General features: G+C 39.2%; 1 protein-coding gene across 7 annotated transcripts in view; it reads right to left on the bottom strand.

The window, feature by feature from the left end:
* KALRN (kalirin RhoGEF kinase) overlaps positions 1-17,009 on the bottom strand; it is a 513,163-nt gene that overhangs the window by 302,740 nt on the left and 193,414 nt on the right. For all 7 annotated transcript variants that reach the window (XM_082056725.1, XM_082056718.1, XM_082056719.1 and 4 more), the window contains 2 exons: positions 9,897-10,089; positions 7,274-7,786 (listed from right to left, as the gene is read on the bottom strand). In XM_082056725.1, the coding sequence (XP_081912851.1) occupies positions 7,274-7,786; positions 9,897-10,089 (706 nt within the window). The remainder of the gene's footprint in view (positions 1-7,273; positions 7,787-9,896; positions 10,090-17,009) is intronic.

Below are 17,009 nucleotides of genomic sequence, written 5' to 3'. Positions count from 1 at the left end.
TCCTTCTTTGTGTGCACAGGCATGTGGGATGGGCTAAGGATGAAAGTAAAGTGTTTAAATGAGCCTCACTTAGACCTTCCGTCAAATGCCTCTGCAGAAGACACTAAGCTTATTGACTCCTTTTATTGTGGAAGTCTTATGGAGCTTACCTCAGGTCTAACAACAACCCCTGTGTTCAAAATCTCCAGGAAAGCTCCTTACTGTGATGCTCGCTCGCTGTGCTCTTGTGATAGCTGTGGTGTAAGTACTTAGGTGGAAAATCCAGGACATGCTGAGTTCTGTATGCCAGTGTGGCATTCATGTAACTTAAATGAAATCTAAATCCTATGCAAAAATCCATGTCTAATCCATACTTATTATGCCTGTGCGATTATTACTGTTAACTGTTAAATACCATTCATTCAATAACAAACCCTTTCACACTGAAACAGCACAGAGGGCATATATACTTCTTAGTGCAATACACTATGAATGTGCTCTCATTATTAATCCTGACTCTGTTCTTTCCCCTCTTAATATGCTTCCTGCCTCCTCCCCAGTCCTAATTAACCACCACCCCAGAACCCATTCGCCTGGTATTTATTTCATATATGACAGCTCCCACCATCACCTTCTCAGTACTTTTCTCCTTGGTTTCTCAGTCTCATTCCCTGGGACACATCCCCCTTACAGTAATTTCTAAGCCCACATTTCACACAAAATCTTGGAGGTAATTGCGTATATGGCACATAGAACAGATAAAAGAGAGCGAGTGCTTCCAGCAGTGAAATAAGAGAGAGGAAATGGTGCTTCACTAAATGGATTTTATCTCAGTCAGAGGAGTCTGTCCCAGGTGTTATGACTTTTAGCATTACACAAATACTTAAGGGTTAATATGACATGTTGTAAATGGAAAAAACCCATCGCTGCTTATGTATCACTTCCAGGGTCTTTTGACACTGCTAGAAGAAGAAAATGTAGAGGTGATGGAAAATGAGGAAGGAAGTAAAGATGTTGCTGATCTTTTTAATCTTTTTATGCTGCTTTTACAGAAAGTCAGCTAAGACCATTTCTAGGAAATGCTTCCCCACACCACATCACTTCACTAAAGGAGCGGCTACAATTGCTTTACTTAATGGACTGTAATAAAATAAACTGCCTCCTATTAGCAAGAAGGATCATATCATCAGATTTGTAATGCATTTTATTACAGAACATACAGCATCAGAATTTTTAAGTGCAGTAGAAAGGGAAGTAATGTATGAAACAGTTAAAGTGAATATGTATCATACAATCATAAATGTGATGCAACACACAATCACAAATGCACTGATTGTTTCCCTTCTCTTAAACAGCAAGATATCAGTGTTCCTTTCTTAAACCCTTCTTTTTTCCCCCTAAACCACAGGGCATATTTCCACATTTTGCACTCCATTATTCCATCAAAGTTATCTTGCATGTTTTTAGACCAAGAGTAGCCTGCGCAGCATTCCTTCTTCCTGATGAACATGAACCTTTGACAGGTGTAACCCTCCAATAACAGTGTAAGCATGGTTCAAATACTCAGATTATATACGTCTTGGATAATCTTCTCTTCCATTGACTTAGCTGTAGAGCTAGAGGTTCTCTGTATTTTTCAACACTAATTGTATGGTATTAAGTTAGATTCAGAATCAAGAACTCTTGAATTTCATCTGGCACTTCAGAATAAGCATAGAATCATAGAATCATCTAGGTTGAAAAAGATCTTTAAGATCTTCTAGTCCAACCGCTAACCTAACACTGCCAAGTCCACCAATAAACCATGTCACTAAGCACCACATGTACGTGTCTTTTAAATACATCCAAGAATGGTGACTTAACCACTTCCCTGGGCAGCCTGTTCCAATGCCTGGCAACCCTTTCTGTGAACAAATTTTTCCTAATATCCAATCTAAACCTCCCCTGGTGAAACTTGAGGCCATTTCCACTTGTCCTGTCTCTTGTTATGCAAGACAAGTGAGCAGCAACCACACATGATAGGGTATATTGTGCTCCTGCTTAAAATCAATAGGACTTTCCACAATACTTTAATTCGGAATGGGAATAGGACATTGGACAGGAGTCTAGTACATCTGGTGTATCTGTGATTTTCCACCTTCCAAAACCAAATGTCTCATAATTTATTTCACTAAATGGATCCTGAGTTTAATAGCACCTGTCCAGTGGAATAACATATTGGTTCCCTTATTTAAGGAGACTGGACAGAGGCAGAGACCTGAAGCAGCACTGTGTGTGAGAAGGGAAGGATTCAGGATGCAGTCAGTGCTTCTTGGTACCATTCTCACTGCCCACACCTGCACAGGGAGTGGGATTCAGGAGAATCGCTGCAGCTCTTATTCCACCCTATTTCCCCTCAACCCTTTTGTGTATTCCTCCCATTCTCCAAACTTGCCTTCAATCACATGAACTTTGCATTGTTATCACATCCTTATCACTCTTGCACTCCCTGAAATCTTTCCATCATTCCAAGCTGACTTCACCTGGGAAATGGGAGCAGCAGCTGCTGTGGGGCAGGAGCCATGTCCCCTGCTCCCCCGTGCTGCAGCCACCGCAGAGCAGCGGCACCACAGCAGTGACCAGCACGGCTTCCCACAGCCTATTCCACAGGGAAAATCACAGGCAGGGCTGTGTTTTTCAAAGGGAAACTTCAGTACGGATGAGGCGGATGATTTTGACTGCAAGCCCTCTACTTCACCGCTCCTTGAAGTGTAGATGTGGCCTGTGGTTTGCCACTAGATTTTCTACAAAGTTGGCCATATCCAAATAAAATGTTTCTCCCACCACAAACTTCCAGTGAAATTCACTCGTGGCATTTTCTAGCTACATTGCCATCTTTTGGAGTTTGCCTTTGTGTTATGGACTCTGTAGAAAGTCAGGAAAGAAAGTGGAGGTGAGGACAGAGACAACATGCAGGGTGTCCTCTTGCCTCCCATTAGAGCCTGACCCCAATGATATTACAGCAGATGGCTCTTTCTTTGCTCTGGTGTTCCAAGTTTGCAAGAGAGAACTTTGGTTCAGTCCAGCTGATGACTATAGTGTTTACACTTAATGTGGACAATGCCGATTACATCATGATAACTGTTTTTCATTCACATACATGCCAGGGTAGTAAAACTGATATGGAACCAACCCAGAATGATGGGGAAGTTCCTAAAAAAGTCAAGTTGAGTGTCAGTTACAAATAATTCCTGGAAGAGCTGGTAAGTGCAGAGTGGAAAGATAGTTTTTTGTCCTTTTTTTTTGGTATTTATTCAAGTGCAAAACGTGTGGACTCTTCCTGAATTCTTCTCCCTGTCCAGATTTCAACCAATTAACATTTCTCAGATAGTTCTAATAGTTGGATCTATGCTGATTGTGCTTTTTTTTGTTTTAAACAATACCCAGTTTAGACAGGACTACATTTTACCATGTTACTGATAGCTAAAAGTATTTTCCCTGTTACCCGGTAAAAATACAGCGAAAGCTCAGTTCTGATTTCAAAATTATATATATACATGTGTACATACAAATGCATACTGGTTGGTGAGGAATGAATTTGTTGAGCAGTGAGTGTCAGGGCTGCACTGACATCTGAAATGTGTTATTTATCAGCAGATCATCCCAGCCAGCACCACACAGCATGTGAGCTTCCTCCTACCCCTCTGCCAAAACTCCCCACGACTGACCCACCTCCAGCCTTCAGCTTCAAGGAACTTTCAGTCTCCATCTGGGAATTCAATCTCACTGCACTGCTTTTGCCTATGCAATAGCCCAACTTTTCCTTTCCCTTGATCCCAACGTGGCAAAATAAAATCCAAAGGGCCTGACTTGGAGATGAAGGTTCTCCATAGAGAGTTCTGCTCTCTCCCACTGATTTGAGTGGAAGCAGCCCAGGGTGTTACTGCCACTCTGTCCTTTTATTTTGTCAGTAATATGAGTTGCTGAACGCACAACTATACAGGCCTTCTGTAAGTTTTAGTACCTGTAATTTGAATCATTCATGTGTCCAGACACTGATTGTCATTTACAAATATTCCAATAGAGGGAATATCTGAAGGAAAAAAATGAATTGATTTACTTTGAACATCTGGTATTTTAATACCAAGGGGTCCAAAATTAACCTACCTTAAAATGCTGTGTGTTTTTACTTCTTGTGTCCCCCCCATTTTTTTCCCTCCCATCTTTAAGAACTTTTTAGGCAATGAGGACACACGAAATTTTTAAAAACAGAAGTGTCCAGAAAATGGAAAATCCTAGTCCATTTTCTCCTTAATAGAACAGCTTTCCTAAAATATCACTCAATGAGTACACAGAGATATTTTAAAAGGCCCTGAAACCATATTTATATTCAGAATTTAATGTTGGAGTTTGAGCTTTCACAGGGTATTAGAGTTGTCATTTGATTAGCACTAAATGACATATCCAGGTTATAGGGAAAGAGCTGTGCCTCCCCCCAGGAGATGAAGACCATCCTGTCTTTGCTACCGTACCTAATTGTAGAGGGTAAAGTTCAACTGAGCAAATGGAGGTACCAGGAAACTTTAAAATTCAATACACAGACACACTGTGGTAGATATTTATACAGTGGAGACAGTGCTCAGACTGGATTTAGCACCGAACATTTTACAAGACAAGTACTTTCCAGCCTGAGATGGTCAGACTACTTCAAAGAGATCTGCAAAAGGCAGCTAAGGAGAATAAGCACATCCATATTTTACATCAGCCTACATGTGAGGAATGTGAAGTAAAAGGGTCTGCAGCCTTCCCTGGAAGAATTTCAGGAGTCACAAACTGAAAAGATTAAATAAATTGATTTGAGAATATAAAACAACAAAATATTTTCTATCTTTGGGAAAAAGTAATAGCAAGCAGAGAGACTCTGAGAAGCCAAAGCAAGACTGTGTGTTTCGTTTAGTGAGGTAAGTGAATAACAGATATCAAGAAGATTAAAATGCCAGTTTTGTCAATCAGGAATTGCTCAAGATTGGCAGTGTTAAAAGGCAGGAAATCACATTCTCACTGCTTCTTCCTTCACCTCAAATGTTTCATTTGGCTGCTGACTTGCGTAAACCTTACTGTTAAAAACCTCAGAAAAGCTCATGCCAAAGAACCTAGTTGTCACAATGCTCACACATGCATCACACCATCTTTTTTTTGCCTTTTCAGGAGATAAAAAGGAAAAATATATTGGAAACTTCCTTCAACACTACAGAACAGTGCTTAGCAACGAGAACTCAGACAATTACTTCAGCTTTCAACTTACAACATCAATAATACTAATGATAATTTGCTAAATAATAATAATAATAATAACAATAATAATAATAATTTGCTAGTAATATTAGCAAATAATAATGATAAAGAAAATTAAAAATTATGTTAGAAAGCAGCGGTCATCTGAATAATCCCAAAGAAACTGAAGTACTGACTGAAAAACAGCCACCATTGGGAAGGACAACAGTGAGTGACCTCCTTACAGCAAGTGACACACAAAGAAAAGGGAGAAGAAGAAAAAATGTTAGCATTTTAAAGAAAAACTCTGCTCTTATGCATTCTTGAGTGATGCTGCAGTGACACTCATTTTAGAAGGACTCATATGAATTCAAGGTTTTCTCAATAAGATGATTGATTATACAATGATGGAGCCTAGCATCCCTTAGAGATATTTAGTACATGCACTGAAAACCAATGCCTTGTGTCTTGCTGTGCACTACCGAAGATTATATTTGTTTCAGAAATGTGTTTCTCAATGAAGTTTCAAAAACAATAGAAAAACAGTCTTCATTGAGATCACCCTGCAGACGAGGTCTGCATTTCTTTTGCTATTCCAGGCAGACACATTAGTGAAACAACTGGATCATACGGTAAGTGGAGAAGATTCAGAGGTTGGTGCTTTTGATGGATATGCAGGCTAGATAAACATATGAGTCTGAGAGCTCAGTACCTCTCACTGAGAATACCCTGCTTCTGTAGCCTAGAAATGTGCAGCAAAGACTTCTCATGAAACCACCTAACGTGATGGCAAGCACTTCTGTGTTAAGAGAGCAAGACTGACAAGACTTCAGCACAACACAGTTTTCTAAAATAAATTCACCAAAATGAGTACCTGCATATACTTCCAGAGGCAAACAGCAGATTAATATTAGAAGTAGTAGGAGGCCTGCTTTTTGTGTGTTACTGAAATTTGTAGCTGGTAAGACATGCTTAGGGAACTCTGTCTGGCTTTTAGCCAGTCTTTTTAACAAACATCACAGGCTGCTATGAAGCTCCAGGTTCCTGAATGAGAATCTTCTGAAGAGGCAGGGAAGGGGATGTAACTCTGCAGTGATAACTCACACCTGTGCAACTGCAGATGCCTAAAGCCACATTACTTACCAGGGCTTCTGCTGCCCTGCATTCTTTTGTATACTGTAGTTCATTCTGAGACACCCTATGTGCTTTTCAGGCTGATATGCTGCATTACAAAATGTCTAAGAAATATGAAATTGCCATGTAGACTCTATGGAATAATTTAACATTAAGTATTTCTCAAATAAGGTCTTATGCTGGTGAACAGGATCTTGGCCACTGGCTCATTGTCAGGTATGAATTCAAATGCTGTCCTGATGTGTGTTTAATGCAAAACAGCCACAGCGAGTTTTGTGTGCTGCCCTCATTTCAGAATACTTTCTCTTGGTCTGTTTATATGTTTAACCCAAACACAGTCTCAGATCTCATGCTGTGGGAACTAAGTGGCCGTGTCCTTGCCACAAAGTTCCATTGCTAAAGATTTTACCAGTTGCAAATCCTATTGTGATTTCCTAGGAAAGGGAAACTCAAAATGTTGTTTGAGATAATAATTAGGAGAATTTAAACTACGAATTTCCCATAGACTCACAAGAAGTGCAAACAATAATCATAGTGAATCAAACTCCAAAATAATTCTTCTTTAGATGTTGTGACATGTAGATAAATACATTCATAAGCTTAGTAAAAGAAAATTGAAAGAAAAGCCTGATTCTTGTGCTAATGTCTACCAAACATACCCATTGTGACACAAGAAAGTAGATTAACTTCCATCAAAAGTGACACAGACAAGTTATTCTTGGATATCATTATGCCTGCTACATCCAACTATTAGTTCAGTGAATTTGGTTTACAAGTCATATGAAATGGCAACATGAGACTTACACCTGTGATGAAGTCCTCATGTTGTTAACTATAGAAAAAATGGTCACAGTGTCCTTGTGACAAAGTCTTGGTTAAAGTGTGAAAGGAACAGGTTATTTCCTACCTTCTCAGCATCTTGCTCAAAAAGCCGGAGTTGAAAGCACTGGTCCAGTTTCAACTTGCGGACATGCCACATCTGATGCAAGTGTTGCCGGGTAGAATGCAGCTTGTCTAAAAGGCTGGTGATCTTTGGCACGAGACTTTGAAAATCTGCACTTCCAGGAATGCAGTTCCTACCAGAAAAACCATCACTGCATCTTATGCATTGTAATAACCTCTGACCCTCACGATCCAGTTCTTCCACGGGAGCTTTAATTACTTTTTTCTTAAGCTGCGTATGCTCATCAATCAGCCTTCTTGAGCCTTCAACATCAACTGGAAACTCCTTCCTGGCCAACATTTCCTGGAGATCCTCCAGCCTTGAGAGTAAATGGATGGCACTGTTGAAAAACTCTTCCAAGGAGACACGCAATTCTATCCATTCATCATGGTTATAATCCAAGGATCCTTCAAACTCATCTGTCAGTTGAGAGGGATCTACGAGTTTTGCCAGGCCTTCCACAGATACCATACTTGTCTAAGAGAGGGAAAATTAGAGCATTTGAATCAGTGACTGTCTAACCAGAAATAACAGTGCAATCCATAAATAGCATGAAGGGATTATTCTCCTCATCAATGCATAACTGAAGGAGCATTCTAAAAGATGCTGAGGACTATGTTTAATTTTGATGAATTAGTTGGATTGAAAACTTTTCTATTAATGGCACTGATTTATTTATTTATTAAAAGACACGGAATTTACTGGAATAATGTCTACCTTTTCCAGATGGCTTATCAAAAACTTACAATGCTTCTTCCTTAGATAACTTTAATCCAGATGGACACCAATGGCTTCTTACTGCAGGTGTTGGATTCCAGACATGATTGTTCACTAAACAGATATTTGATATTACAGGGATTCTGCTACTTGTGTTACACTCAAGGTAATTAGTGGCTATACAGCAAAAATAGCTTTAGGCATGTGAACTGAAGCAGGTATTGTTACCTGCCAAAACACGGAATACGCTGAGTTTTTTCTCCAGATTATTCCAGTTAGCTTTTACCACAGGCAGATCTCTTTGATATGTGTGATCTATAATGTAATTAAGCCAAAATCAATGTAAAAGTGAAATGTCATTAGAGTATTAAGAATTAGAATTTCTTGCTAATAGAAAGTACTGCTCATGAATCATACACATTCAATGAGAGATCATTTTAATTCATTCAGATTCAGTAATGTCAGAGTTAGAGAAACACACTGGGTGCCCAGAAAGGAGATTACAGTTTAAGGACACAAAACCTGATGGCTGTTCCTATTTATTTTAGGTTTTGTTTTTTTTTTCTGAAATATGAGCATAGGGTTTCATATTTTACTAGAGATTTTCAGTGCTGTCATGTTAACACCCATGTTGGCAGCAGTTAAATGCTTGTGATTTTTATCAGTGACTGCACATCTATCCCCTAAAGATCAGGCCACTAAAGAATGTCAGAGTTTGTGCTCTTCAGAAGTGGAGGCACCCAATAATCACAGCAATCTTGTAAAAGTCATCTACAAAGAAAAATACCTCAAGTTCATTATGCTGATTTATGTCCAAAATAGTAGGCTGCCCACTGGTTTAAAGTTAATAATAGGCTTTTCTTCCAATTTGTATACATCTAAAAGTATCAGGTATCCTGCAATGTATTAAAATTGGGATTGTATTGAACTTACGCTCAGCAGAAAGATTATTTTAAAACTTCTTTGCAATGTTCCTTGCTTTGGGGAAGGGGAACGACAAACAATGGGAAGCTAAGTATGCAGCTTCAGGGAGATTTAAAATTTCTAAGCCTCTTGACCCGGACACTGACCCGTTGAAGATAATTCAATTTAGAGTACAACTGCCTGTCAAGAAAAGTCTTCTCTTCATGGCTAATACCTGGACACTCCCCCTGCAGTATGTCAAGCTAATGTAAGCACTGCTCTTCTCATGAAAATAATTTGACAAGATGGTATAGCAGAAAGGCTTTTCATTTTATGACTTCTGCAGCTAATTTCTTTGCTCAGATTTGTTTCTCTAAGGAGTTCTTGAAACTCCTATGAAAACAAGTTTAGTTAGGCAGGTAGCTAGCAAGATAAAGTAACTGTCTTTCAGGCATCACCCATGTTTTAAAAATCCCTTTGAAAGGCATTGCCCACTACTTAAACCCTTTCAGAAAGAGAAATAAAATAATTTTGAAGGCAACTCTGAATTAATGCTAACTAAGCTGCCTGGTTCATTCTTCAGAGTGACAGGAAGCTTTGGATTCCACATACATCAACCAAACGTCTTTGTGTGACAATCTGAGGGTGTGCTTCATTCTCTGGACTGTGACACAGAATCATTCTGTCAAAGCATCACAGCAAAAAACCCAGATCGTTACCCTTCACTAAGGGTCATACACTGCCCTGGAACATGCATAATGGTTCAATTAAGCTCAAAAGCAGAATCAAAGAGAAACAAAGGAAGGACTGAATGCAACACTACCAAAAATGAAAAACCACAAAAAAAACCCTCACCAATGTGGACTTTTTTCTCTCAATCACAGGTCTTGGGATTTTTTTTTCTTAGCTGAGGAAAATTTCTTATTAGAGATAATGCTTTACCATACATCTCTCATGTAGCTCTCACCTCAAAGATGAACTTGGAACTGCCGAAGTTTGTTTTCTGCTTCTGCCAGAAATTATCAGGTTTTATAATCAGGGCAACATGAATCTCAGCAGGAAATGCTTCTTGAAGGGTCTTTAGGAGAGGCTTGATCAAATCCCATTTGGATCCCCGCATATCAATAATAACAGTGAATCCTCGTTTACAAACATCTTCACTGTAGGAATAAAAGCATGTCAAGATAATTACAATTGTGGACAGCCACACTGACACTTAACTTTTGTTGCTAGTGTTCAGTGCTTCAGAGCAAAGCAAGAAATGGTATACTTCAAGATAAAAGGCAAAAGATAGAATAGCATAAAGGCTATATGAATTTTACCATAAATTAAGCTACACAAAATTCAAGTGTGTATATTAGAGTTTAATCTCTAATGTCCCAAATACATATAATTCAAATTTTCACTGAAAACATATGCACTTTCACACAATCAAAAACAGAATCAAAATGTATCTGTGTAGAAGCTACTTATGTGTACATACAAGGGATTCTGCTTTCAACATATTGAATTCAATCCATAGCAAAAGCCAACAAGTGGATCCTGTGCCTTAACATTGATGGGCACTCGTAGACTTGTATGCCTTCATTTTGAAAGGCCACTTTAAGAGCTTTTAAAAAATTGTCATTTCCAGAACAACCCGGCCCAGCAACCACTCCCTCAAAGAAAGGTCTTCGTGACACAGCATGTGTGCTGTTAAAATTGGGGCCTTTTCCCCTCCTAATTGATCTTACAAATGTTGCATGATCTTTGTCAATCTGCAGTCATGCTTTTCTGCTGGGCCATGCTCCTTCTGTCTCAAAAGTTCAAGACAGTTATTTGGCCTGCTTATTGGCAAAGCATGGGGCCCAAAAGTGCCAGAGCATTAGCTTGTAAACACATCTTCCCTTTTTCTTCTTCAGAAGAGAGGAGAAATAACAAAAGGACATGTTAATTCAAGTCAAATCTGGGCAGCTTTCGGCATAGCTTTTCCAGGAGTGTAGTATTGCTCCTCAGAAAAAGGGGTATGACTCAAAAGTGTTATTCCATCTGCAGCATCCAACATTCGATGCGATTTGGGAAGGTTCTACCTCTCTGACTGACCAGCTAATATATCTGTCATGTATGGCGTTGAACACTTGAGAACTATGGTGTCTGCTTTAGGCCTCAAGTACTTGCACAAAATGTGAAATTCTCTATCCTCAGTAATATTATTGGTTTGGCAAATTAATAAAATTCACTGGTGATATACTAAAACTGCCAGAATGGTCTACCTACTGATCTAATATACACATATTTTGAAAACAGAAAGAATAGTTGAGAAAGAAGAGAAACATAGTGAAATGTTAACATCTTTTATATAACTAATGCAACAGTGAGGTACAGAACAAGAAATCCTCTTTAATATATGAATATAACACCCTTGACCTTTCTGCAAATTGGCCATCACCATAAATAAGATCAATATTGTAGATATACAGTCATACGTAAGACAATTTGAAATAGCAGGTGTTGCTATCATTTGAATGAACCCAAAATATGCCAAGGACAGATACTATTAAACATGGTTGTAATGCAGAAATTGTAAGACTCTGTTTAGCCTCTACACGCTCAGTGGATTTTTTTCACTATACTGTACCTCTTTAAATCCTTAAAGCACTGTCTCCGCTAATAAAATCCAGCTCCTACATATATAACTGAAAACAACTCTATAAAGCTCGCAACTAGGTTTCTGGGCTGGAACAAGAGCAGGGGTGTCCTTTATTGGAGGCACACTAGATTAATATATGCAACAAAATTCCTTGGTGACCTTACCAGTATCTAGAAAGGCTTGTGCACAGATGGGCCACCGCATGGAAGAGGGGATTTTGCCATGTTAAGAGAGTTTGTTAACTTGAACAGTCTACACTTAGTGTCAGGAAGGAGCAAAGCCAAAAAGCTTGATCCTAGGCTTTACCATAATTAGCACATCCAGAGCACACTGCATATAACACTCAGTGCAAAGAAAAACTAAGGAGACCAGGCACTTCCAAACACTGTCAGGAGTATAGATCATTTTATTCTCCTTTTACCTACTGCTGAAAGGTCAGACATCTGATCCTTCCACACTAATGCCAAAAAAGGCTGTAAAAGAAGCTTTGTTGGTGGTGCTACTGCCTCTTGCCCTTTGGAACGAGAGCTGAGACAAAGAATCAAATCAGAAAGGGATGAACAAAAGGGGCTTTGTGTTTTGTTTTTTCTTCTTGCAAAGCATTGTGGGGTCTTCAGTAACTTCTGCCAAGTAACCAATCCCTGTTATACTGAAATGACTTTTCCAAGGACTGATTTTTCTTCAAACACTTGATAAAGAGATCCAGAAGCCATATGGCACATATGACACAAAAGTAGACACAGTAATACGTAAGTGCAACCCATCTTTTCTTAACTAGCTAACTAAATAAAATAAATAACCCCACATTACAACCACAGCAAGGCATAACTTATACTAACCTCATTCCATCTCCTTGTGGCTGCTGTCAACCTGATGACTTACCATATCTGATCTAAAACAATAATTTAATACTTACCAATGAACAACAGAAAAACCTGTTTCAGTAAGCAGAAGAGGAATGTCCTGGGGGACTTAAGTCTTCCATTTCTGAACCTGAACTAAAGTCTGAGATCCAAACAGCACCAAAATCAGACTCTGCTCCCAACTTCAGAGTGTAGGCAGTGTGATATCATCTTGACACTCACAATTGCACACCACCATGACTGGAATTTCAGCCTGTAGTAAGACATACTCCAGATAGGGAACCAAGAGATGTAACTACGGGCTGGATCCTGTATTTGACGAAGGTGTACAGCCTCCCTGGACTTTGGAGTTGTAGGGAAGCAGTGGTGGGAGCACATGATACTGCTGCCCATTCCTGTCAGCACACCACGTCTAAGCATGGATGTGTGAAAAAACACTCCGCAACACCCTAAATCCCTACTTTCAGGTTCATGGAGACTTCACAGTATGTTTTCAGTGGAGCAACAATGAGTAATGATTCACAGCTTTTTCTAGTGGACATAGGAGAACAGCCACAGCCCCTGCGGGACAGGCTGGGATGTCAGCCCGTTGCTAGGGGTCAGAATGCTTCCTGATTCTTATACGGATGATACGTACTTCTCATTTTGAGCAAATCTAACTCTGTTTCAAGAATGCTCGCACAGTCCTGCAGAAATGGCTCTGCTTGCAATTTTTTTTCTTCAGTGAGACGAATGGTACTAACCTGTAACAAGACCTGTGGGTCTGCTGTCTGTTTTACAGAATTTGTTCTCCCTGGCACAGTGAGAACTCCACAGGCCCTTCTCTAACTCTTTGCACAAAATTAGCATCTGATTTCTACACCCGCTTGTGATAAACTATTATTTAATGGTGTTTAAACTGTTGCAAGTCAGAAAGCTGTCTGCTCATTATTTCTACTTTCAGTTGCCGAGCATGCTGTGGAGAAGACTGCCTTTGAGAGCACTTATACTATTCAAGCAGGCAGACAGACACTAGTCAGATACTAATACCACTGAGAAAGAAGAGGGAGATAAGAAAATTATTTAGATTGTGAGCTTGTCAGGGCAGGGACAATCTGCCATACTGTGTTTGTATAAGGAGCCTGCCTTGGTGAAGGATTCTAGGTACCTATAGCCATACTACATTCTTCAGCTTTCTAGGATGAATTCCAAAAAGTTACTCTTCATGGATGCAAATGCAAAGAATTAAAAACAATGAGTAATAATAGTCTGCAAAAACACAACTGAACATGTATATGAAAGTACAAAAAGCTTACATGAATGCGGGAAGACCTCATAGACAATTTATTTAAAAAATCAACCAACCAACCAAACCAACCAACCTTAAAAAGACCAAAACTTAAGTTGCAATATCCAAATATTTACAGCTATTGATAGGGTCCTAAAAAAGTTGGCCTTATGTAGCCATAAGGAAGCTCCCATAAACTCTGGTGAGTCAGAGCAATCTGTGAACATTTGTCATCTTTGACAGTCAGTCGTTTTTCTTCAGTTACCTCATGTACTGAGGAAATGACCCTAAGTTCCTTTTGAATAGTCTTGCCATGCTCATTAAATTTATTGTTTAAAAGCAACAACTCAACCCTTTCCCAGTTTAGCAATTGATTGGAAAAAGCATCAGTAGCAATCAAGCTTCCTCCACACTGTCCAAGCAAGACCTGCCTTACCGCTGGCTCCCAACATCCTACATCAATCCACATATCTATTAGGCACAAATACTCGTTTTAGGATGGCAATTATAGTTGATTGTGGTGCTTATTTTTTTTTTTCTGGTATTGATATTTAACTAGAAAGTGAAGAAAACACTCAGATCAAGGTATTTGGACAATCCATCAGCCTTTTGACCATGCTCATCTGGACTAAATTTGCAATGGCGAGCACAAAATATTTGATAGTTGATATGTCCTTTCAGTTGCTACACTGCTTTTAAGCAAAGACCAGCTTCTAAGTTTAATAAAACATACCCTAGAATATTTGTGAAAACAATACTTACGACCCGGATTTTTTTTTTTTTAAGCATAAAATTGAAACTCAGAGGCAGATGTGATAATTTTGCCAAAATAAATGCCTCTATTTTGGTTTCCAGTGTACTTTCATAGGGTTATTTTCTCAAATTTCCTCCTTAATTCAGGCACATTCTAAATTGTATTTTCTTTGGCAAGAGCTGGCTTGCTGGGTACCAAATGAATTGAAGGACTTCATGCTTTCTGATTAATCTTTCAAATACCTATCATTGATTATGTGTACTTTTCATCCTTACAGTTTGACCAAAGCTTCTGGCATTTAGAAGCTTCAGCACTTGATTAGCTGAAATAATATAATAACTTCCTTCACATTTTGCAGTCATGAGATAATGATAAAGAAGCACATTTAACACGCTTGTTGGACCACCAAAAGCACAGATCTGGCATGTATGGCATCTCATTCAAAATATGATTTGTTAACAGTGAGAGCAAGATCTCCTTTAAGGAGGGTCAGCATAACCTTGTCAGGAGACACTCTCAGCATAACAAGTAGCTCTACAAGCATCAATTTGTAAGCACAAAATCTGCAGGAACTTAATTATTTCTGAGATCACCTTTCCTTTGACAAATGTGGCCGTAGCCAGCCAATTGATTCACAAGCTGAGGATGGAAAAGACAGAGAAAAAAAATGGGTATGTGAAAGCCCTCAAGCACAGACTTATCCCAAATGCCTCATTTTATACTGAAGCCAAACTAACTCTCCTGCCTAGTATTGATATCGAAATGTGCCAAGGATCACTTCAGTAACTTAAGTGTTAGTATTTTTATCTGTTGCAATTTTTTATTCATCTTGTCTGTGGTTTGTTTAGTGAGCCTGAGAAAGAAGCTAGATGGGAAGGTTTACAATCAGTGTCACTTAGTTTGGTTCTACGTTACCATGTTGAGCCTGACGATCACCACGTCAATAGAAACAGCCAGTCCTCTGTATTCATAGTGTTATTCCTAATACATTTAGAGGATCAGATAAGTAGTTCCTAATAGATCTGTCTGTCACACTCTCTTGAATCAGTACTATTTATTAAAATGTTTTACTTCATTTAATATTGCTCAGCAAAATGTACCTTGCTCATTAACCTAGTTACTGGGTATGTACCTCAACTTTTCCACCATCAGTCTGAGTTCTCACCCACAACCCCTAGTGACTTTGGCTGTTTGACATGATGGGGCAGGTTGTCTTCTCAAAGGTCCCAGGCCACCTGTGAATGCCAAGCCCCACATCTCCCTTATGTGCTGGTGTGCCAGTGATAGGTGGAGTGATGCACATCACGAGAGCACCATTACTGTGGAATAACAATTCACAGAAAGCTCCCAGCAGAGAACTTCAACTACCCCATAGACTGTAGGTAGACAGACTTCATCCTGAATTTTACTTCTTGCATTTTCTAATTTGGTTTCACAATGCTTTTTTGTAATTAGGGGAGAAACAGTCATCCAGCCTCCATTTCCAATTAATCCTTTCTTCCTTACTGTGACCTAAATTTGTTTCTTCTCTTTCAGCCTGAAATCACTCATTCTCACTTTTTTTTAAAAAAAAAAAAAAAAGAAAAAGAAAGAAACCAAAGCCAGTTTCACACTGGCTGGAGCTGGACATAAAGCAGTGGTCTAGAGAAATTTCAGTGACATGTTATAAAAAGACTTGGAGCCAGTGAGGTCCGGTCAGAGACAAACCTCCTGTCTCTGTTTTCCAGCCACTGCTGTTAAGGGACATGAGGTGTGATTGCGAATGGCACAAGAATGCAGATGTGTGGGCTGCACAATGTCCACATTCAACCCCCGCCTCTGGCCCCATGTCAAGAGGAGGGAACAGAAAGAGAAAAAAAACCCAAATATTTTGGCAGAAGCTAACCGGTGCCAGAATGGGTGCTCCTGCTATTATCAAGCAAGTAACTTATTTTGGTATTCAATTTTTACTTCTAAGAAAAATGGCTCTAAAGTCAAAGTAAATCTGTTGTAAAATGATGTAAGCTAGGAAGAACTCAGGCACCAGCGAGGTGTAAGAAAATCTTTACCCAATATCTAACCATGATCCTGTGAGCTCCTGAGGGTTGTTATGAGAGGTGCAGGTCCAAGATGGTGTCTCTGTCACAGTTCAGCAGAATTGCGTTGTGCCAGCTTCTACCCAGGTAAAAATCCTCACGTACATCCCTACACCCCAGACCAAAACTGGGACGCAGAGCTCTGCAGGCATTCGTCCTCCTATTTAATTGAGCAAATAAACACTATTTGAGAAGCTTCCTGTCTTAATTCAAATAGTAAAGATATAAAACACAGCTGTGTCCAAGAATGCATGATTGCAGCTGTTAAAGCCAAATCTGGAGGATGAATATTATAATTTTTCACATTCCTATTAAGTTTCTGCTGGTGAATGATGCCTTCATATAAACCCATTTACCCTCTTCCCCTTTTGTTGTTGCACATCTACTATATTTGGATCAATATCTGGCAGGTCTTCCTTGAAACAGCTGCTGAGATAAGTATGAAATTAATGAGGGTTTTGTTTTTGTTGAAGCAGGGCTCCATTTAAAGAT

Source organism: Streptopelia decaocto (assembly GCF_964273445.1).
Source record: "Streptopelia decaocto genome assembly, chromosome: 6".
Taxonomy (NCBI): domain Eukaryota; kingdom Metazoa; phylum Chordata; class Aves; order Columbiformes; family Columbidae; genus Streptopelia; species Streptopelia decaocto.
Note: the sequence above shows the minus strand (reverse complement) of the source record. Positions and strands in the feature narration are given on the sequence as shown.